At 39.3% G+C, this 22,884-nt stretch overlaps 1 protein-coding gene across 4 annotated transcripts in view; it reads right to left on the bottom strand.

Annotated features, from left to right (window-relative positions):
* Window positions 1-22,884, bottom strand: part of LOC116288010 (uncharacterized) — an 81,894-nt gene that overhangs the window by 41,699 nt on the left and 17,311 nt on the right. For 3 of the 4 annotated variants that reach the window (XM_031694724.2, XM_031694723.2, XM_031694726.2), the window contains 26 exons: window positions 21,835-21,996; window positions 18,483-18,800; window positions 17,608-17,889; window positions 16,969-17,268; window positions 16,402-16,719; window positions 15,654-15,977; window positions 15,044-15,310; window positions 14,132-14,437; window positions 13,220-13,543; window positions 12,823-13,134; window positions 11,726-12,049; window positions 11,002-11,316; window positions 10,347-10,673; window positions 9,296-9,622; window positions 8,628-8,954; window positions 7,799-8,119; window positions 6,871-7,185; window positions 6,075-6,386; window positions 5,544-5,675; window positions 4,973-5,176; window positions 3,910-4,680; window positions 2,704-3,015; window positions 1,987-2,313; window positions 1,503-1,826; window positions 824-1,150; window positions 196-522 (listed from right to left, as the gene is read on the bottom strand). In XM_031694724.2, coding sequence (XP_031550584.2) covers window positions 196-522; window positions 824-1,150; window positions 1,503-1,826; window positions 1,987-2,313; window positions 2,704-3,015; window positions 3,910-4,680; window positions 4,973-5,176; window positions 5,544-5,675; window positions 6,075-6,386; window positions 6,871-7,185; window positions 7,799-8,119; window positions 8,628-8,954; window positions 9,296-9,622; window positions 10,347-10,673; window positions 11,002-11,316; window positions 11,726-12,049; window positions 12,823-13,134; window positions 13,220-13,543; window positions 14,132-14,437; window positions 15,044-15,310; window positions 15,654-15,977; window positions 16,402-16,719; window positions 16,969-17,268; window positions 17,608-17,889; window positions 18,483-18,800; window positions 21,835-21,996 — 8,205 coding nt within the window. The remainder of the gene's footprint in view (window positions 1-195; window positions 523-823; window positions 1,151-1,502; window positions 1,827-1,986; window positions 2,314-2,703; window positions 3,016-3,909; window positions 4,681-4,972; window positions 5,177-5,543; window positions 5,676-6,074; window positions 6,387-6,870; window positions 7,186-7,798; window positions 8,120-8,627; window positions 8,955-9,295; window positions 9,623-10,346; window positions 10,674-11,001; window positions 11,317-11,725; window positions 12,050-12,822; window positions 13,135-13,219; window positions 13,544-14,131; window positions 14,438-15,043; window positions 15,311-15,653; window positions 15,978-16,401; window positions 16,720-16,968; window positions 17,269-17,607; window positions 17,890-18,482; window positions 18,801-21,834; window positions 21,997-22,884) is intronic. The other variant, XM_031694725.2, reaches the window with a different exon arrangement.

Here is a 22,884-nt window from a genome sequence, read left to right as displayed (position 1 = left end):
TCTGCATAGCTCCGTTCCAAGGAGTAAAAATCATATGAATATTGGAAAGAGGACTGCAGATACAAGACTCGACCTCTCTTTTCTCCAGGCTCATGCTTTGCAATGCCAGGTCATATGGACTCGAACGCTAGATTTTTTATGGTGACGAAAAAGGGTAAAAGGCACATATAGACGTACTATTAATAAGGAACGTACCTCACAGAGAGCAAGCTTCTCTTTCATCGCTCCAGTATCAGCTTCTATACCAAACTCGTTAGACACAGAAGCTTCAACCTGATTGACCACATGAAAGCAACTTTGAAGTTGAGTATCGAAGTCTTGTTGCTGGAGTATTTTACGAATCAATTCCTCTTGTCTGTCCACTGCGCTGCGTATCACGCTTTCTTGTAATTTCTTCAAAATTTCCAATTGATTTTTCAGGTACTCCCTGTCCCCTTCAGGCAATGCACTCAGCAGCTCTTTGCCTCGAGAATTAAGCTTTTCTATGAAGGGCTGGGCCTTTTCCAGTTCTTCGCATATGACCTGCGATGAATAAAATGAAGTGCATGTTATAATTAATAGCAACTAATATTAATAATGATCTAATTAACAGTAATAATATTTCTAACAAGATGATGCCATCAGGAACGGTACTCGGAAAAACCTGGAATCTGATTGGTCCCCTGAGTCATTTGTGAATGATAGTGGCATTCGTTGATCATAAGACATGAGGCTCTTCCTCTTCCAGTCAGAGCAATTGGACAAATGAGGGAATACTCGGGTCACGTCACGTCACGTCACGTCCGTAACGCAAATTTACAAGTTATTCGAAATCAATAAATACCTTCACATCTGCAAGTTCTTTTTCCAGAGTAGCTAAATCAGAGACACCAATCAGCTGTGCGCCTAGGGATATCTCATAACTTCTTAGTTCATTAAGCTTGTCATCAAGATCTTTATTAAAGGACGTCCACTCGCTTATCTCATCCTCGACCGTCTGCAGTTTCTGTGAGATTTTATCGCTAAGGTCTGACCATCGTTTTTGTATAGTCTTTAGTTTCCCGTCGATGGAAATTCGTCCCTCGCTGTTGCACCTTTCACGAAGATAAGATCCTTTCTGAAGAACGTCTTCCAGGTTGGTAACTTTCCCTTCAAAGCTGTTTGCTAAGGCCTGTAAGAAATTAATAGATAAAGGTTAATAAACGCTGTAGAAATTATTCAAATATCGATTAACGATAACCTCATTAGAATTCTGTCGATGTCGATATTCGTACTATTTGTCTGGCTCTATTAAAGATATTTATCTTGCGTCACCTAATTAAACGCAAGCAATCGATGCACATTCTTTTCTTATGCTGGAATCATAGGTTTATTTTATTGTCGACATTACGGGATATCATTCCATACACCAGCAAAACAAAATCTGAAGCATCATAAAGTTAAGACACTGCCATTATCCAGTGCAACAATTTTTATTACCAGAGCGAGAAAAAGCTACAGCGATCAGAATAAAGTTTTAGTACCTTCAGCTTTGCAAGCTGTTTTTGTAATCCATTAAAGTCATTTTCTTTTGTGTTCTCGCTGTCATCGAGGCAAACTTCAGTATGGTTTAAGACATCCCCAAGTTGACCAACATCTTCTTCAAAGTCACACAAATCTGAGAGAACTTCTTTGAGATAACGGCTTCGTTGAGACACCAAATCCTTGACTAAACCCCACTTGTCGTTAATGGATTGGAGCTCAGGCTCAAAGCTTTCGTTTTCTTCAATCTTAGAGCTAATTTCTTGGCCTTTGATGTTTATGAAGTCCAGGATCAGCTCCTGCATACCCATTTCTTGTTTAAATTTCTAGAATAAATGCATTGAATTGGAATTTAAATCACACGTGAGCAGAGTTTATAAAGTCTCCCTCTTGATTCGAGGCTTTTTCTCCTGGTTCTTTGGTTACCACCAAACGCCTCTTATGCCCCACCCGTTAATGCTGAAAGGATTAAAAACACACACTAACCTTGTTGTTCTCAATTTGGTCCTTCAAGGTCTCGACGTCCGCGGGTGCGTTCCCACAGTTCTTGTTTTTTTCTTCAACGTCTGAGAGCCATTCATTCAGTTTGTCTCTATTCTCCTCGTACTCAGTCCACTGACAAAGAGTATCCTCCACCTCGGTCTTGACTGAGATAGTGTTCTGACAGAAGTCAGCCCAGTCTTCCTCTAGTTCGTTTAGCTGACTCTCCAGAGTTGTTTTACATTGTCCCGCAATAAGTTGCAGCAAGATGTCACCCTTGTTATAAACCTCACCGATTAACATGTCGTTCTTGTCCATCTCGTCAACAAGTACCTGTAAAAAAAAATCGTATTACGAGGGGAACGTTTCAAACCAACCTCATAACACAGATTATTACAAATACAATACAAGATCATTGGAACAACAAGGACGAGGCAAAAATTTCGCGACGAAGCTATGACCAGTACTTGCGGACAACATTCAATGGAATCAAGGTGGTGTAGCGGTAATGTACTTGCCTCTCACCTCTAGGGCCTCAGATCAGATTCCTGGTTCTCCGGCTTCTCCGGTTTTTCTTGCCAGCGCAAAATCTAACAAGCTAAATTCCGATTCGATCTGTGAGTTAGCCATGCCCTGATTTTCATCGGCCCAGAGGTTGTTTCAGGATTTGATAAAATTTGGAAGGTCATATCCCAAACAAGAAAGCTCCAAAGTATTTTTTACCTGCAGTTTCTCATCTATTTCCTCTAAGCAAGCTCTGTTCATCCAAGCTCCTTGACACTCCTCTAGTGTTGCCTGGGCTGGGTAAAACCAAGCACCCCACTCCTGAACACTTGTGTTATACTCGCCAAACTGATCAATCACACACTGCAGCTCGCCAGCAGTATCAGGCGCCAAACCAAGACCTTCTGTCAACTTTGTCTCAGCTTCAGTTAAGGAGGTCTCCACTTGAGGGATTTCGAGGTTGGCCTTTCGAATGTCTTCCGACAGATTGTCGAGCTCGGTTTTTTGAGTTTGCAAATCTTCGTGAAGAGACTGGAAATCAATAAATCAGATTCGTAAGAGAAAAGAGAGTGGAGGTAAATGAATAAACTGTGCATTTGATAATTAAAATGAAAGAATGAAAGCACTAATCAACACTGATCATCCGAGCCACTTGAAGGCCTAACTATTTGTAGATTAATGTTGTTAGGCTATTGATACTGATACACCATCCCTGGAAATTGTACCATATAAAACTAGACACGTAATATAGTTTGCTGTCCAAATTCTTTTTCGATACGAGACTGGGAAGATGTTGTATTTAGCCGGTAAAGTTTGGCCTTTTGAGTCCACCATTAAGCGACTCGTTCCTGGCAACTTTTAGTGATTCGAAGGAAGTGATGTCATAGGCGCCATGCTTCAAAATTCGCGGGTTTTATCAATGTGTAATTGCAACCAAATTTCGACTTTCTTTGATTTAAAAGCGAGCCTTAAACCAAGTCATGCCTTCTTACAGAGAATGTTGTAGAGTCAGTGTGGGTAAAAAGAATGCTAGTTGCGCGTATGACGTCAAACATAAATCTAAATGCAACTACAAAACCGCTGCTCATAGCAATGGCGGACGAGGTTTTGACAATTTCGGAAGTAGAATTCAGACATGAAAATTTTTTTCCGAGCCAATTATTGTTTATTGGTGAACTTTATAACCTATTTGAGCATATAGAAAATCGGCGATTTTTTTTGTCATTTCAAATTTTGTTGAGAATGACAACATGAGGTCGTCGTAACGTCTTATACTTTAGTCTCTAATTTTTCTTTTAACATGGAAATACAAAAGAAATGCCACAAATTCCATTAAAGGTGTGAAAAAGGTGATTTCTATTGTATTTTGACGTTAGCCTTGCATCTAAATTAGTTTTGAGAAGGGTCCATTAGAATGATCTTTACCTTGCACGATTCCAGTTTTCTAACGATGTCTTCTTCAGTGTCTTCAGGTTCATACACACACGAAGACAGCTGCTTGCAAGTGTCTTCGATCCTCTGTATAATGTCTTCCATTAAGACCTTTACTTCGTCCTCTGTCCTATCAGGTCTTGGAGTCTCTTCGGCCATTACCGTTTCCAAACTTTCCGTCGTCTTGTGCAATTCTCCACCTGCATCCAAAGCATCATGAATATCACCGGATCCTTCTTTGTCGTCTGTTTGTACTTCAGAGATAGTGTCCTGGCGCTCACGTTGTCCGTTGATACTGATCTGACTTCCGTCTAGGAAGATATCACTGCTTCCCACATTGAGGCTGTAGTTACTCTGTAATCCTTCATCAGCATCGATATTGATTGAGAATGTACTGCTTGAACTCCATAACGTATCCATAGACTTTTCGCTGTGCAAACGCTTCCTTCCAAAATCAGTAAGTGAAATCCCATTCCCAACAGAAAGCGCCCGTTTTGACTGCAAAGAAGATGCTTCTGTTTCTAGGTTATTATCTTCTAGATCCGTCGTAGAAAAAGATGTTTCTCTGTTGAGTTTGGCCATTAAAACCGGATCGTCTTCTGGGACGGGAAGACCTGCCAGTTCTTGTACACTTTTCCATTCCCGCAGCAATGGTTTGAAGGTGTCACCCATATCAGCGTCGACTTCATCAGCGAAGTTCTCCATCAGTTTGACAGCCTGCCAGCTGAGACGTTTTACCCGATCTTCTTGCGATGCGACCTTACCCTAAGAGGTAAAAATTCACATTCAGGATACATCAATATTCCTGGGTTTCAATCAAATGATAAAAGTCTTCAAGTTTCATTATGTACATCACATGTTGGTCAAACACTGACCACCTTGTGCTGTCGCCCAGAATGAATCGAATTCAAAGCTTGTGATTCAGCTGAAGAACAGTCCCCATGATCAAGATTGATTCGTTATTAAGGTTATCAGCATTATTATGTGACTATTCAATGCAAGGGGTCTATTGAACCCACGACTTCTCGCGCAGCAGACTGATGCTCAAACAACTGACCTTGAGCTTTTGCCTTCTCTTGACGACGACAGGTTCTTCTTCGACATCATCATCAGAAACAGACAATTCCCGCTTGACATCAGTGAACCACTTCTGTATCTCTTCCTTTCCTTTCTCTAGATCTTCCCACTGTTCGGCTATTTGCTCCAGCGCTTTTTGTTTATTGTCAACTTGAAGCCGCGCCTCGATAAACTGTTGGTTAACCTAAGGAAAGTGAAAGTGAGTTTGAGTGAGAAAATAAATGTTTGTTTTCTCCGAGTATACAAAATATTTCACGAGTATACTTTTGTGAGACCAAGACGCTGTATTAACAAACACGATATGAAAGAATTAGCCTTAAGTTTCAAGCATGGGCACTAAGTTTTGGCATTTTGTGAAGTCCAATTTATCAGGCATGTTTGAAAGTCAAATTTACATATTTTAAAAATAGAATGAAGACGTTTGTCTGACTAATTTGCATACGGATTTAGAGCATGCGCAGACGTTTTTCACTCGTGTCCCTCGTACCCCATATTCAATGTTAGCTGCATTTTATGATAATGTATCGTGAGAGAAAGATTTATAAACGTACCTTTCTTAGTTCATCTTCCATAGCTCGAACATCAAAACCTTCCATTTGCTCGAGATCTTCTAACAAAATGGAAGCTTGTTGGTTGACATTCTCCATTACGCCTTCCGTTTCTTCTAAGTTCTTGTTCAAAGACTAAGGAATCGAGATAAGAAATAGTCAGGATGAGTGAGGATAAAAACTAGGTTATGAAGGCCTTCATTTCTAACAGGAACATGGAACGCCATCTTTGGCGAATAAAAAATGTTTGATTGGTTTCTGTTTTTATATCACATTTTTATCACCATTGGTCACATCATTCTCGAGGCCTAGCATACATATGACCGCACAAAAACCATGCATACGAGTAGCATTACCAATTTATTGGTAATGATGTTATGGAGACCGTCCGTGCCTCTTGTGACGTCACAACCGCCATATTGGATAACTTGCTGCTGATTCTTTTACGTGGGACCCAATATAGCAGCCATGACGGCAGACACATTTCCTTCACAAGGAAGCGATTGAGGTCCTAAATAAAGTAGCTTATATTACCAGGCACTCCTCAATCTGTCTTTTACAATCGTCTGAGCTTCGAAGTCGGCGCCTCGCCACGATATTCTGCGTGTTGTTGAAGAAAGCATTCATCTTGTGTTTTTGATCGGAAAACTTTTGCCACTTGTCTGAAACGCGCTTGAAGTGCTCTTTCTTCTCCTTTACATCTTTTTGTATTTTTTCGAACTTTTCGATGAGCTCTTTGATCTCTTTGATAGCTGAGCCATCCTCGTCATCTTCCTTCATGTCTTCAGCTGCTTTACTTAGTGCTTCAAGGTCAAGTTTATGGGCAGTTAGGCGATCGAGGATGTTCTAAAAAGGAAACAAAAATACTTATTTTCATTGTTATTCTAATACTTTCTAAAAGGAACAACGAAACGAGGCTTGACCTTAATTTCGTGTGTCACACGAAACAATGAGCGAAAAAAGAAGACGGGCTGTTGCCTTCAGAGCTGGCTGCCTTCAGTGTTGCTCACTTACCATCTATACCATTTCTTTTATATTAATATCCTGTACGAAGGTCATAAAGGGGCTAACTGGGAACTGAGATTTCTTGGTATTTTTGCTTTGGAAAAAAATCGATATACTGGAAAAAGGAATTAGGTCTTTAGGAATAGGAAACGAACTGCCAAAATGGGATTTCCAAATTAAAGTTTGTCTTTAGAGCGGTAATTTCGTCTACAAATGATTACCCCGGTTATTCCGATTCCAAAAAGAAAGCCATATGGGTAACAAAATGCCCATTAAACCCATTATCGCATGAACACTAACACGTAATCAACTCGTGTCATGTTACCTGGTATGTATTCATTTGTTCTTGTGGATTATCAAAGCTTATTTGAAAGTCGGCATCACTCTCCTTTTTCTTCAGCCACCGCAGCATCTTCATTTTGTTTCTGGTGAACTCCCACCACTTTTTGGCTGTTTTCTCGATAGCAGACTTCCTTTCCTCGATATCTTGAATCACTGTCTTCCACTCGCAGTTCAAGTTGCCCAGTTGTTCATCAAAGTCCATGGCTTTACCGGAGGACTTCTGTTGTACCATAAGGTGACCTTCTTTGAAGACGACATCCAGGTCCAAACACTGCTCGTTCCATTTTTCTACTTTTGCCTGAAAAATGTTTGCAATAAAATCTGCTGTTTATTATATCATTTAAGACATTTGATCGACACAAATAGTAGTGAGAAATGATTTCGAGGAACGAGAAGCCAAATCCTTAGCCGCGCTGTAGCTTAACGTACTTTCATTCTGTAACCATATTATCGAAGCGTTATGATTGCCTTAACAGCACGGACCCATTGGACACATCTTTACAAGTTCGGGCTTCGAATACCTATACACCTAATCGAAAAATGGCGACCAATTTGAATAACTATTGTTCTGCACTGACTAGCTTCTCATACATGTGAAAACGCTTTTGTGTTTTCACGTGAACACGAGGTTAGTCAGTCGCTATTCAGTGCAGAACAATAGTTATTCAAATTGGTCGCCATTTTTCGATTAGGTGAATGGAGTGTCTGAAAGGTAGCGGTATGCCTTTGCATCGAAGCGAGACGAACGGTGAGCTTGCAAAGATAGAGACCTTTTTAAACACTTAGGACAATTATTTACATGTCTCTCTATCATTGCAAGCTCCCCGTTCGTCTCGCTTCGATAGAAATGCACGGCTACCTTTCAAGATGGCGCTGGGAACTATAAAGGGGACAGTTACTCTTTTTCTCACCTTGGCCTTTTCAGATTCTTCCTTAATCTTTTCTAACACGGCAGGTGGAATATCCTTAGCTGATTTCATCTTTTCCTCTATCTTATTCAGGTACACCACAACTTGTTTTGATGAATCAAGGTAGTGTCGAGACAGAGCAAGCAGTTGGTATCTCCCTGCAGCCCATCGCAGCATCTCGTCCCATCGTTCTGTTAAATGAGTCAGATTCTCATTCAGAGCATCTGCTGCTTCGCCTTTACTGGCATGGAGACGAACCTCGCGTCCTTCTTTGATCAAGGCTTCAAAAGCAGTTTGGCGATTCCTAAAAGCTGTTTGGAACTCCTATTATCAAAAAATATAGGAGAGGAATTTATCAAATGACGTTCTTTCCTGCATGCTTTTTGTGACTTTTTGCCACTGCGTTCAGACTACATTTAATCCGTTTTCATAGGTGACTAACGCCGCGCCTCTGGGGTTCGGTTGGTCGTTCCATCAATCAAAACAAACAAAAAACAGACAAACAAATAAACAAATGAACGAACAAACAAACAAACAAACAAACGAACGAACGAACGAACGAACATATGGTGCTTGTTGTGGTGTAATTATAAAGATAGCATGAATAACAACGCAAGTATATTAGCTGATTCGATCAAAGATAGTATTCTACTAACTATGATTCGATGCAGGCAGTACAGCATCCTCTGTTTAGAGCATCCACTGACCATGTGGAAAATTAAATACAATGCTACAGTCAAAGTGAACTCAAACCGGATTAGAAACCAATCAAGGGCGTTAGAAACTAATGTAGGAAAGATATCCTTCCTTACAACAGATTTCCTCCTTTTACCTCAAGATCCTTCAGCTGCTTCTTGGCTTCTTTTTCATCACGTGGTTTATCTATTTTCGTAAAACTTTCCATCTCATTCAGCCAGGCTACAAACTCGTCCAGTTCACGATAAAAATTATTCCAGCTCTGCAGTTCTTCCTTTAAGGAATCCACACGTTCAGGAATAGCAACGTCCAAGGAATCCCACTTCTTTTTCAGGCTGTCACACTTATCTTCCACACTGTCTTGCCTTATGTATTTGCCTCTGTCTTTTTCTAAAAGGTCTTGGTAGTTTGTCACGGCATCCTCGAAATCTTTCTCGCGGTTTTTCTTCGATGTCTGAAAACCCTGGAAAAGAGTAAAAAAATCTAAGGTAAATAACAGATGAAAGTAAATGCCCATTCCTGTGTTGGACGTGACATCACAGCCGCTATGTCGGATGATTGTCATTTCGTGTTATGGATGTGGCGAGTTACCTTCAAATTTTTAAATATCCTGAACTACTTTTGGCCTCATTAAATTCAGGGCACAGCTTACTCCGTACAGATCGAATAAATTTTAGCTTATTAATTTTTGCAGAGCATGAGAACCGAGAAAACCCCTGGAATAAAGGAAGAGACCTTCACACGTGATGGCGAGTTCAGGAATCAAACCCGAGACTCCAGAGGCGAAAATGATTCCCTACCTACCTCATAATACTGAAGCGCCTCTTTCAAAAATCCTTCATCTCTACTCGTAAGACATTTTTCGTTTTTCATCTGGTCCTCAGCTTCTTCTACCAAGAGTTCCATGTTTTTCATCATCTCTTCTCGGTCGAGCCATTCAATATGTAGAGCTTCGAGCTCCGCTAATCTCTGTTCTGCACAGTGTACAGCCCCTTGCCACTTTTCTTCCAGTTGTTTCAAGGTTCCTTTGATGTCCAAGTCTTTGAGACGAACACTTGCCGCTAGGTTGGATCCTTTCCAGATTAAATTGTTGAGCAAGCCGCGAAGCTCGCGCAGCTCGGCAATCAAAACCTGAAAAACCAAGTTTAGTGAGATCTTACAAATAGAGTGGTACCGGTGTTTCATCGGACACCTTCGGGACCTTGATATTACCTGGTACCCGCTGAATAGAATCTCAGTCTACGAATATACAGTAAAAATAATGAGTAGAAAATATCGGGACCCGAGCAATTGTCCGTTTAATACATGATGTCAGCTAATACGTATCTGCTAAATAGTGGAATCACTGTATGATAAACATTTGGTGGAGGGGGATATAGCGATGAGGATGGGGAAGGGGTAACAAGCGGCTTTAGCAATTGAGCAGCGATGAACAATTAAGCACACGACCCCACTCTCTCTTATCGATAAGGCCCGATCCACAAGATATTGATACTAGTCATTCATAATGGCGTTGAGTGGGATACTACGGAATATCCCATGAGTCACTCGTATTTTATTGTATACACATGAGCGTTCAGGAGGCGAAAATTAACAAGTAATAAGTGGGATATTCCATGGTGCAGTGACACGAGAAAGCATTATATAATCTTTTCATCCAACACCATTGAAAATACCTAGGCATTTAGACAATATGTTCAAAACACAACGTCTAAAGGAAGGAAACGTTAGAATGTTGCCGACTATAAAACAACTTTCCGGTATGGAAAGTTGAGCAGAGATGGGCGGCATTTCTAAGAAGTGTGGGATAAATCAATCAAAATATAAATGTACAGAAAATGAAAATATAGGCTACCTTATCATCTTCTATCTGTAAAGAGACTCCATCTGAATTCTTGAACTTTGGCAGATCTGTTTCTACCTTCTCTTCGAGTTCTTCAAACCGAGAGGTAAATTCTTCAAATGCCTCTTGATACTCATTGAGTGGTTTCAGTCCTTCTTCGACCGTGCTCTCGGACATGACCGCTTTACTAAACAGTTCATTCCATCGTTCTTTCAGACTGCATAACTGCGCCTTGAAATGCATTGATCCCGCATTCACGAATCCGTCGGAGAGTCGTCGGCCTTCTTCGGCAAATGCTGTGAAGCTTTGTCGTCGCTTGAGCAGTTCGTTAGATACGCCCTGTCAAAGAATTTTAGAGATTGAAATATTGTACGTAGAATAACAGACCTGAGTTTGTTTCAACGATTGCTACCTCGAAAAACTCTGGCGCAAATTTAGCTGGTCATAAAGTCAAGTCAAAATTTGGAACAAGAAAAAGGCATTTTTTCGAAAAATGAAAAAGAAAATAAATAAAGGAAAGGAGAAAAAAAAGTTAATCATCAATTGTTTGTTCAAAGATGTGAAAGTAACCTACTTACAACCATCACTCCGCGTATGGGATTGTTTCGTGAGGTTTGCTACACACACACACACTACCACTACACTCACTATTTACAACATAAAGTACCTGGACTTGATTCATCCATTCTTGTGATATCCTACTTTCTTTACGTCTTTCCAATTTCGAGTCGACTTTATCCATGTATTCAACAAAGTTATGCATCTGTTCTTTAACTCCATGCCAACGCTTAGCCATAGTATTCAGATGTCCCAAATGACTGCGAATCTCGTCTAGGAGAGACTTTCTAAGAGAGGAAACAGAATCCAACTCCTCGTCTAGTTTTTCTGCTCCTTCGGTACTAGCGGTCAGCTTTAGTTTCTCCCCAACTTCAAACATGAAATCGTAATCTGCTAACCGATTCTGGAGCTCGTGTTGGAATTGCTTGACAGACAGAATAAAGATTGGTTAATGAGGTATGACTTCGGAAATGAAAGTCGAAGGGTATGTTGAGGGAGGAGGGAGTAAGCGGAATGGAAAAGGATGGAAAGGATTAAAGGAAAGAGATAGAAATGGATGGCAAAGGGAAAAAAATGAGAAACAAAGTCAGAATCTATCTATTCTAGGGCAGAAAAGGAAAGGAAAAGAGGAAATATGGGAAAGGAAAAATAAGAAAATAAAACAATTAGAGGAAAAAGAATCAAAGAAAGAAATAAGACGGTCAAGGAAAAAAGTGAGCGAAGCAAAACTTATGAATAATTTTTATGAAATTTTATGATATGAAATTTGAAAAGAAAATGAAAGACAATCAAAACTATTATTCAAAAAACAAGCAAAAAGAATACACAAATACCTTTAAAGATGCTATTTCATCATTGATTGCTTCAATCTCAGAAAAGACCAAAGTCTTTCTTCGTGTCATCTCCACTTCTCCCATCGCTAGTGTCTCCTTGAAGCAGTGTAGAGCAGATTGGAACTGCCGCCAGTATTCCAACGCGATATTCAAGTCCGCCTCTCTCATATCACATCTCCGTGCTACATCGTTCCATAAAGCTTCAAGACGTGTTACTGCTTCCTTGACAGAAGGAAAGACGTCCGGGTCATCGGAAAGGTTACTGATGTCCGACACACACTGTTGAATGGGTTCTTCGTGCGACTCAAGCGACTCCAGTATATCCTAGTAGGGGAAAGTATACAATAAAGCTTATTCTTTTGAGTATTAAGGCGCGATAACACGGATAAATTTTCTCTGCAACTTGTCTTGCAACGGCGTTGAGACACAAGTTGCATGGAGCACTGCAATTTGAAAAAAATGTTACGAGACAAGATGCAACAATCGTTGCCAAAAGTAGAAATCGTTTCCTCTTTTGGCAACAATTGCGTCTCCATCGCACCGTGTAAACACTCTTGCAACTTGTGTCGCAACACTATTGCGAGATAAGTTCCAGAGAAAATTGATCCGTGTAATTGCGCCTTAAAGATTTCCCATTTTAGACCATGTGTCATTCTCTTAAGAATAAGATTCTTTGTTTGATTTGTATCCATATTCATGTGTCATCTCATGTTCAACCGTTAAACGAGAAAAATGATACTCTAGGGAATTGTACACATAAATGGACTAACATGGGTAAAAACATTACGTCCAAGTTAAAGAGGTCTATTGCAATGACTCTGTGACTCCACCTCCGTTGCTATTCCCTTCACAACTCATTCATAACTCACCCTAAAACGGAGAATGACAAATTGCTTCTCCCCGTTTAGGGTATGGACGTATCAAAGACGAAAGGAAACAACTCGAATAGACAAATCGCCTTGATAATTCTGGAATTAAGAAAACGCGTGCCCGGAATTTTTTCATTAAAAAAATAAATTTAAAAATGAAAAAAAAAACCTTAGGCATTAAGCGCTATGATCACGAATTATAAAAGACCGAGTGTTCTAATGACAAACCTTTAGGATCTCAAGTTCCTTCTCCACGTCCTGGATGTGATCCAAACAGTATTCCACTTCTAGACGACTTACAACTTCCCTGAGGAAAACAATGTGTTCTTGCACCATTTTCTGTTGCTGGAAGCCCTTGTGCATTGCTCCTAGCTTCTCGCTCGTTGTTCCTACTCGAGGAACTAGCGCCTCAACTTGGTTGGTTAGTGTTTGAACGTCATCTTCGATTTCTTTATTCTGTGTTCGTTCGTAGAGACTCGTGGCGATCTTGTGGAGGTCGGACAACATCGATAAATATTCGTCCATCTGTGATGTCACCTTCTGGGGATCGATGAAATACGTTTTACGATCTGAAACACTTCTACAGCCACCTCCATGAAAATCACAAAATATAAAATCATCTCACCTGAAACTTATGAACAAGCGTCTGAAATTCCCCATAGTCATCCACTTTCTCTAAACCATCCAAGACTTCCTGTGCTTCGTGAGCCCAGGTGACGAGATCTTTTAGCTTCTCATCATACTCTCTGAAATCTTTTCCAGTTTCTTGAACTAAGTCGAACAACCCATCACATTTATTTTTCAGTTCGTTCCATCTCACATCAAAACCATGTATTAATTCCTTGGTTTTTGGGTTGGGGAACGACTCGTCTAGTTTGAGCAGCGTTTGACGTAATTGGTTTAGGTTTTCTTCCGTGGAGGTTCGAGTGTCGGGATTGCATAACACGTCCTGAGACAAACATTTGAAAAAAAAAAAACACAAATAAGTTTGACAGTAGGCACCAGAGCTTCCTTATTAACTCAATAAGATATTGGAAATGTCATGTGCAAAATAATGTATTATAAGAATAGTATGCAGAGTAGTACTTTATTTTTGCCACTTTTACTTCATCATTATATATAGGTTATATCTTCAGTTCATAATATAAAAACATGAAGCATAAACCTCTTGAACCAATTCTAAATTATGGGTTCAAAAGATAAGAATTCCTCGACATGAGGATCAAAATTTATTGAAAGTTAATATTTTCTATTGTATTGACACACCAGGTAGGGTGTTTTATGAACCCCTTGCATGTCTTTGTGGAGAAGAGTTGTGTGATGTCACTCGTATGGAAAAACGACTTCCTCAACACACCAAATCGAAATATGGCGACCAATTTGAATAACTATTGTTTTGCACTGACCATGCAGCGACTGACTAGCCTCTCATCAAGAGAATTGCCTCTTATACATGTGAAAAAGTCAGTGAAGAACAATATTTTTATTCAAATTGGTCGCCATATTTCGATTTGGTGTATGAATTCTACACTCTTACCTTACAACGTTCGTAGAGTTCCTCACTATACCCGTCGCTTTTTAACTGTTCCTCTATAAAACTCACTTCTCTTGACAATCCATCCATGGCTTCCTCGACTATTCTTCGTTCGTTTTCAACATCCTTGTTCAATAATTTAAATTTTTCTCGGTTGTAAAGTTCATTCCATTCCTGCACGACTGGGGTTGTTTTTGCTGCCAATTTCTTTTTAAACTGTTTATTGGGTATAATGTTGACTAAGCGATCGTATGTCTGTTGTAGTTCAGTACATGTTGTTTGTACGTCGTCGAGTTCTTTTTCTGAAACCTGTATCGATAAGAAGTTCAAATCCTATTCGGTTAAGTAAACCATCCAGGTAGTGTACGTTTATTTGTAACAAGAATGTGTGTTGGTGGAAAGAATGAGAGGGGTAAATTTAGGTTAGTAGAAAGTGACCCACTTGGTTCGAATCCCAGTCGCCCCATGTGAGCTGAGTTGGTTGGTTCTCTTTCTGACTCCCAGGGTTTTCCGGTCCTCCGGGTTCTCCTCCCTCCTCTCAAATCAACCCTAACTAACTCACACTGGTTAGAGATGTGCTCCGGGATAATACATGGACTGTATAGTGGTTGCCAGAGGCGCCTTCACATGCTATCAGTTCGATCCTTTTAAACTGCGCCGATGCCGTACTTACGGTGATGATCATAGATAATATTTTTTAATGATGATGATGGTGGGCAATGGGCGATGGTAGTGATAGTAGTAATGATAATGATTACAATTATGATGATAATAATGGCAAAGGTTGATAGACGTGGCAGAAAAAATAATGAGGAAGAGGATGATGATGGTAATGATGTTAATGACTGATGATGATGATGATAATGATATCAACGATGCAACAAGTGATTCGGAAAAGGTAATGACAAACCATACCTGATTTCCCTCCACATTATCAATACACATCTTCACTTTCTTAAATCTCTCTTCATATTCTTTCAGTAGCCGATGACACTCGTCTAAGTTCTTAATATTATCTTCAGTGCCTTCTCGTACCGACTTCCAACGATTACTCAACTCGTTCATTTTGTTTTGCAGTTCAGTCGGATCAACAAGGTCATTGAGAGACGAACGTAACTGTTGATGCTGTTGGGATTTCTGGTCCACGAAGTTGTTATGCTTCTCCACGTTAGAAAACATTTCCTAATTGGAGATGACACGTAAACAAATGTCAAGGCCGGGGGCACATATATTATACAGAAACATGTCCAAGGCTAAGGTGACTAAGAAGTGGGGTGGTTGAGATTGGTCAAACGTCCCAAAAGTGTGGGGAGGGAAATTTGTAGCTTTTTTGTTGTTCAAAATAAGCCCCTCGGTCGCATATTGATGGTTTTCACGGGGGCCATGTTGGAGAGAACTTGACAAAAGAATTATCAATGAATTCTTTTGTTATATCCTCAAACATGGCCGCCGTGTCTTTTGTTATTTAATTCTCTTGGGAATGGTTGAAAACCGTCAATAAATTACAAAGAGGAAAACCACCCACCTTGTATCTGGTTATTTCCTCTTCCACGTCTTCTACATTAGATAAATTCTTATACGATTCCAAAGCATCCACGGCTTGTTTCATCCACATCAATTCCTCGTCTATTCCATCTTCAAATGCTTCAAACTGAGGCAGTAGCTGTCTTAAAGTTCGGTGTTTGTGGGGCACGGAAGATTTAATCTTGTCAAAGCGACGGTTGATGTGGGATAAGGTAGCGTTGATTGAAGAAGCCATGTCTGTTTTGAAGTCTTTGAGGATGACTTTGGTCAGGTGGTTCAAAGAGTTTACGTTCCTTTCGCATTCTTCCATCTCTAGTTGTGCGGTCTGTGTGAACAAGGAATCACATAACTGTCATTCTCAAGATTATCATTTCTTTGTTGAACTTAACGTTATGTTTCCTTGAGTATAATTCCTTTATTTACCAGTAAAACTTAAGAGATGCATTAAAGGGGACACAACTTTAACAAAGAATTCAAACTTAGTCTCAACAAATTGATGCGTGGTCTGAAATGGCAAAACTTTATAAAACTTCAGTGCATGTGGGCTTACCCTCAAATTGATCCAGGAGATCCTGTTTTGTTATTCTAATTTCTGCTTTTGTTAACCGACCTCAGAAGTGAGGCTAAGCCCGCATACACTGAAGTTTTGAGAATCGTCAATTGCGCATAAGCTAGAGAGGCGTATTCTCTGCTACTCATGTTAAGCCCCAGTTGTGCGCAGAAAATAAATTAAAGACTTTCAGTCGTACCTCGAACTGGTCTACTCTTTCTTTAACTGCAACATGTGTACTTTCTACTATGCATGTCATCAAGACCTCTGTGTCATAGATCCAGTCCATGATCTCATCCACGATCCCTTCAAACTCTTCGAGTTTCGCGTTCCTTCGTTCGCACTTCATGAGCCTTGACTGCCGTCGTACGATGCGGTTCAACCTCCGGTCAAGTGATCGTAAAGTCTGTCTTGTCTCGATTTTGACTCGATCAATACAGTTTTCAAGGACGATCTTGCTGGAATCCTTCAGGGTTGTGGCATCAGACTGAATCTTATCTACGTTTTTCAGGTATTCCTGTATCAAAAGATGAAAGGGGTTTTAGCTTAGTTCTTGGGAGGAAAAACGGCACCCTCTCCCTCACCCCTAGGCGCGCAATACTTGTTCAGTAACCAAGACTTTAAAAGAACAAACCATGCTATGCAGTAGCATGTCATTGGTCTTAAAGAGACGAGGAGAGGACTGAGTACGAGTATTTCCTCTTTCCTGAGGTGAATGAGGAGAAAGTTGATAATAGGAATTGCATACTACAAAAAAAAAACAAACCTTGCAGACGCTTAATTTGCTTTTTTCAATCAACCTTTCTGCTTCACGCATCCAAGTGTCCATGGAATCTGCAAGAGTCTCAAAGGTATTCCACTTCTTGTTCAGATCCTCCAATAACTTTTGTCGACTGCTACATTCAACTGAATACGTTTCCCAGAGCAATTCTATCTCTCTGAAGGCATCGGCGATGGCATCTTTGTCGTTACCTTCTAGCAACTCGATACATGTTACGTAAACATTATTCAGCTTACGCATATACTTTGAGCACTTCTTGAGGTGTTTCTTGTCTTGGAAAAATGACTGTTAAAAAATGTGATTGATGCTGTGTTAATGTATTAGAAATTAATAGACTATATATATATATATATATATATATATTGCTGCTTTGGCTCAAAATAAACGAACGAACGAACGAACGAACGAACGAACGAACGCACGCACGCACGAACACACGAACGAACGAACCGAAGCAAAGAAAGGACGGACGGATGGATAGAAAAAGGAAGGAATGAAGCACGAGGAAAGAAGGGGAAGGGAGGAGGGAAGAAAAAACAAACGAAAAATGTAAAAAGAGAGAATGTCAAACGCATGAACCTAAACTAAATGAAAGTAAAGTCAAAGTTCTTTCAATATTTATACCATATGGTCTCTAAATGTTCTTTCTGCTTCCTCTTTCGATGAAAACTTTACTGGCTGACGACCAATCTGTTCCTGTCCATTTCTAATCATTATCATCAGTCTTGAATGCAGACTTTCGAATGTTAATCTCATTGATCTCGTCTGAGCTTGATGTTGCACGGTGCTGAAGCGTTGCTGGGTGCTTGAGAGAAGCTCTTGATCCACCACGATCCCCTCGTCAACACCAGTTTCCACCATGGTTTGTGAAATACTACGGTATTTCTCCATTTCTTGGAAAAAGGACTTACATGAAAAAGGAAGTACATTAATTATTAGAATATCTTCATTGGGGGTGAGAAATTAAATTCTTGGGGTACAACCACATGACTCAAAATCCCTCGAGATATAAATAACAATGAAACACCCGTCACGTTGGGTCATGACGGCCATGACGCAACAAGCACCCATACAATTCGAAAACAAATATAATGCTTTACAAAAATATAATCATTTCCCGAGGTAATTGGGGAAACAAAACGTCGATTCAGAGCAGGTGCCTGACAAAAGAAGCACACTAAACTGACTTAAGATTAGTGATAGGCAAATCAGCAATAGCATAATATGATTTTTTTGTTTTCGCGCACTTTTCCTTTCTTCTACGATTTCCATATGGTATCCTTCTAAGAAATACTATTTCAGTTGTATCACCTATCGCTTTTGCGTAAAATGGGCTTCCTGTGGTATAAACATTATTTTGGTAGGAACGGAGGGGGGAGGGACAAACAAAACATTAACTACAGCGACCACAACAGCAACAGCAACTACAACAACAAATAACAATCAAGGCTAAAATCCACATCAAAAATAAATTCGACCTTAGTAGTGGTTCTACATACCTCATGTTGTCGCAGTAAAAATTTAGGAGGCACACCACCCTCGCGCCCTTCTTCGTTGCCATAGCAACCCAAAAGTGTTTCAGCTTCATGTAACCATAGTAACAGATGGCGGAGTTTCCCATTTTCTTTGACATCGGAAGTAACTTTCAATAACCTTTCTTCCAGCACAGTTACTTTCTTTTTCACAATTTCCCATTGATTGACGAGGATGTTGAGGTTTTCTTCTGGTACCGTGAATGATGCATACTTTTTCGATGTGATTCGGGTAATGTGGTATTCTTTTCTATGTAATTCTTGTCTGAACACTTGGATCTGATTCTGAAAATATATGCATTATATTTATATATGTTTCAATTATGGCATTGGCTATTTGCTGAGTTAGCGGTTGAGTTGAGTTTGATTGGCTGTTTGCTGAGTTAGCGGTTGAGTTGAGTTTGATTGGCTATTTGCTGAGTTAGCGGTTGAGTTGAGTTTGAGTTTGAGTTTGAGTTGAGTTTGAGTTGCGCGATGGGAGGCTTTTACCTGGTCAAGAAAAATATTTCTAATTCCATTTTCCGTTGAAAATATGCTTCAAATTGCGAAATTGCCGAATGTTTACCATTCCACTTTACTTAAGTCTTTTTATCAAACAATTGCCTTACAAAAGTTGTCATTCGTTTGGCCATCACCCCACATCTTTATTATATGGTAATCTCACCTTATTTTGAAGCAAGTGTGAGCCGGTTTTAGGCGATTTTGTCGGATTTTAAAGCTTAAAATCTATTATAACTGAAGAACTTTCGACAGATTACATGAGAGAATCCTTCTTATTTATTATGTTTTCTGTCTGTCCTTTCTTTCTCTCAATTTTTCTCTCTTTAATTTTTTTAACATGCGCGTGCTATACGCGTTATGAGTGAAAGCTTCGAGGTATATTGCTTACTTGGAAAGTTATTAAAGATGTGAATGGTGTTTCAAATACAATCCACATCTTAAAGTTATTAAAGTTAAAGTTATTAATAAGTTATTGTTTTTTCTTTCCTTTGTTCCTCCCCCCTTACCTTCCTTTTTTCTTTCCTTTTCTTTCTTTCCCTTTCTTTCTTTTCTCTTTCCCTCCCTCCCTCCTATTCTTTCTCCTTTCTTCTATTTTCCCCTTCCTTCCTTCCTTCCTTCCTTCCTTCCTTCCTTCCTTCCTTCCTTTTCGTTTGGTTGTTTTGGTTCTTACTACTACGAAATATTCCAATTTTATCAAATAAATCTATAAAGGGTTTCAACTTGTACGGAATTTGGAAAAAAAGGTTTCCGTTATTGATTATGCCACCAGGAAAGGCAGAATCTCATCCTGAGGTCTGTTTTTAATTTCCGCTTTTTCCTGACTTTATCAGCGTATGTGATCAGCTATTAAAACGAACCTTCTATTTGGCCTTGGGGGAGAATTAATAATACAAAAGAGCAGTTTAGATACGAAAAAGATAGAATTAAGCTATAAATAGGACGTGCTAGTTTTCATGATGGTGAAAAGGCGACAAATCTTCTTAGAATGAAATATTGAATTTTTGTTGTTGGCATAATCACGGAACTATTTTACCAAATTTTGTACACGTTGTTGAGACACTTTTTTCTATTTAAGCCGTAGCGTTTTCCATTTCAGATCATGTGTCATTCTCTATAGTATGATTCTTTTGTGTGTCATGAACGTTATTTATATGGTTTAAGAATATTTTTCCCATGTTAGAGATAAAAAGACATTTCGCCCAAAGTTATAGGGCCTAGTAAAGGACTTTATCGGTGTTATATTTATTTAAAATGGTATGTCATTCCCTTGAGTATTACTTCTTTGCTTACAAATTAGGTCTAGACGAAAACACATATTTACAATTCATAAGGCACTTGAAAGATAAGAGGTTTGAAATGAAGATACAGAGCTATAATAATGCTCAACCGAAAATGTTTTTCTAATAGCTTACTTCCATCCAGCTGAGACCCTTAACAGCTCAACACGCTCATTTCTCCCAGTAAATTTCTATTTCAAACCTTGCCTTTTACACCGTGAAAACGATGTCTACTTAAATTCAGCTATACCAAAAAATACCAAAAAATACCCAGAAATAATAATAATAATAATAAAACGAGGATTTTAACAAACGGAAGAGTTTCACATCAAAGTGCCATTTGTATTTTCTGCGGTCAAAAAGATTGCCTATAAATCAAAACGTCAAAAATATAACATGAAAGTCGTAAAAATAAGCATGATCAGTAAAAGTTATTCTGCCAAAGAAAGCATTTTTTTTAGCCCAAGGGCTTTGAGAGATCATAAACGAGACAAAAATGAACGTACTTAGGTAATAAAATGCTAATTGTTTCAAAATTCGTATTTTTACTCTTTATGCAAAAACAACTATTCGAAAAAATTAAATTTGTTAGATGCCAAAATACTGGAGGGAAAATATGTACCAAAGATAGTTTTGACTGAATTTAAGAATTCATAACTAAAGGCAACATGTTACTAAAGGCAAGGCTCCATGGGTAAAGGCACAGGGAGCCCAAATTAGATAACAGTGTTAGACGATCGGAAATTTGGAAATTTGGAAAAATGTGCTAAATAATACGAGAAAAATTTATTTTCGTCACTGAACACCATTTATCTAATATGGGCTCCCTGTGGTTTAGGACCTAAAGTTAATCGACAAAAATATTTTGTGTATTTTTCTATTTAGGAAGCAAACAAATTCTTTTTTTTTTTTTTTTTTTTTTTTTTTTTTTTTTTGTTATTTACCTCAGAGTTCTACTAATAACTTTACCTCACTCTCTAACCCTAGAAAAAACATTATCACAATTGTTGACACATATTTGCCACTTAACGGTAATTAACACTGCGTCGTTTTCCTCTAACGTCAAAAAAGAAGTATATATTTTTGGGAGAAAAAACTCATCGTTAATCACGATCAAAAGTACAGCAGTGGCGCAGCTCAACAGGATCGAACTGAAAGCATATGAAAGCGCCTCTGGCAGTCGCTGCAGTGAATGTATGACCTCGGAGCACAGCTCTAACCAGTTTGTATTAGTTAGGGTTGATTTGAGAGGAGGGAGGAAACCCCGGAGGGCCGAAAACCCTCGGAGTCAGAAAGAGAGCCTACCAACTCAGCTCACAAGGGGCGCCATCCTGAATCCCCAAAAGGAAAGATATCTTTTCATTTCTTATTTTGATTGTCGGTGACTTGCTCTTAGTGATATATAAACTTTCAACTTAAACGCCAAATTCGTTGTCTATCGGTTCTATTAGCACCGGGAATCAGAGGAAAATCAATTTACTCCAAGTTACCCTCCCACTCGATCTAAAGCTCGCGATCGAGTTCTTTTCGTCATGACTCACCTGTCTGGTTATTCGGTTTGTATCGTCGTCTGCTTGATCCTTCGTCCATTCTTCTTCCATTAATGTCAGTCTGTGTTCAGCATTTTTCAGCCATTCTACGAGCTGCGTAAAATCTTCTTGTGCATCGGTACTGGTGTCTCGTTTCCACACTTCATCTTCTATCTACAAAGACAGTCATTGGAATAAGTAAGACTTTAATAGCTCTTCCAACATAATCAACTTGGTTGGAATGATCTAGATAACCCAATATCGGCCATTAGCTCACCCAGAGTCTACTGTATCTCAGTGGTAAAGCCCCGGGTAAAGCATATAAATAGAATAAGGAAGGCCATGGGGGCAATTCCCATTTCTGAGCTCCCTTACTTTCTCTGTGACACGATGAATAATTTAATTTACTATTATTATTCCAGCGAAAATTACCCTACAATTTGACACAAATAAATGTTGGATATCTACTGAGGTTGTGAAGTCTGGCGAGTTTGTGACAAAACAATAAAGGCAGTGGTTCACTGTTATTGGCACGCCAAAGACAGGAAGTAAAACTTCACGAGGTACAAACATACGGAGATAGTTTGACCATTAGCCGGTTGAGTAGGAAGAAAACTGCCTCGAGAGATTTCATAATTCCTTGTTCAAAAAGTGCACTTTAAAAATGAAGAAAGTCCTCAAGTAAAACAAGGTAAATGGTCTTCACTTTCTTCAGATAATTACGACCTAATTAAACTAGACTATATACCTTTTAAAGCTTTCGCCTTTAACAGCCCTGGAAACGACTAAATTCAAGCAGAGAGTGGCCTTGAAAGTTTGCTCGATGGCAAAGCGTCCATCGAGCTAAATTTAAAACGCAGCGTAAACCAAGACGATTTGTCGTATATATACAAGTTTGTTTACGATTCTGTCACATTCCCTAAAGAAACATGATCTCTTGAGCGTCGTATCGAGTTTAAATCAGAGCGTTTTAACAGAAGGTTAAAGTTTGTGATTACATTAACAATATTTGGGGTCGCTGCTTTGTAACCAAGCGAAAGAGACTAAAAATATACGATATTT

This window comes from Actinia tenebrosa, unplaced genomic scaffold (genome assembly GCF_029948245.1).
Source record: "Actinia tenebrosa isolate PJP-AT-01 unplaced genomic scaffold, QUT_ActTen_1.0 PGA_scaffold4__44_contigs__length_22323623, whole genome shotgun sequence".
NCBI lineage: Eukaryota > Metazoa > Cnidaria > Anthozoa > Actiniaria > Actiniidae > Actinia > Actinia tenebrosa.
This window is presented reverse-complemented; position numbering and strand designations above follow the sequence as displayed.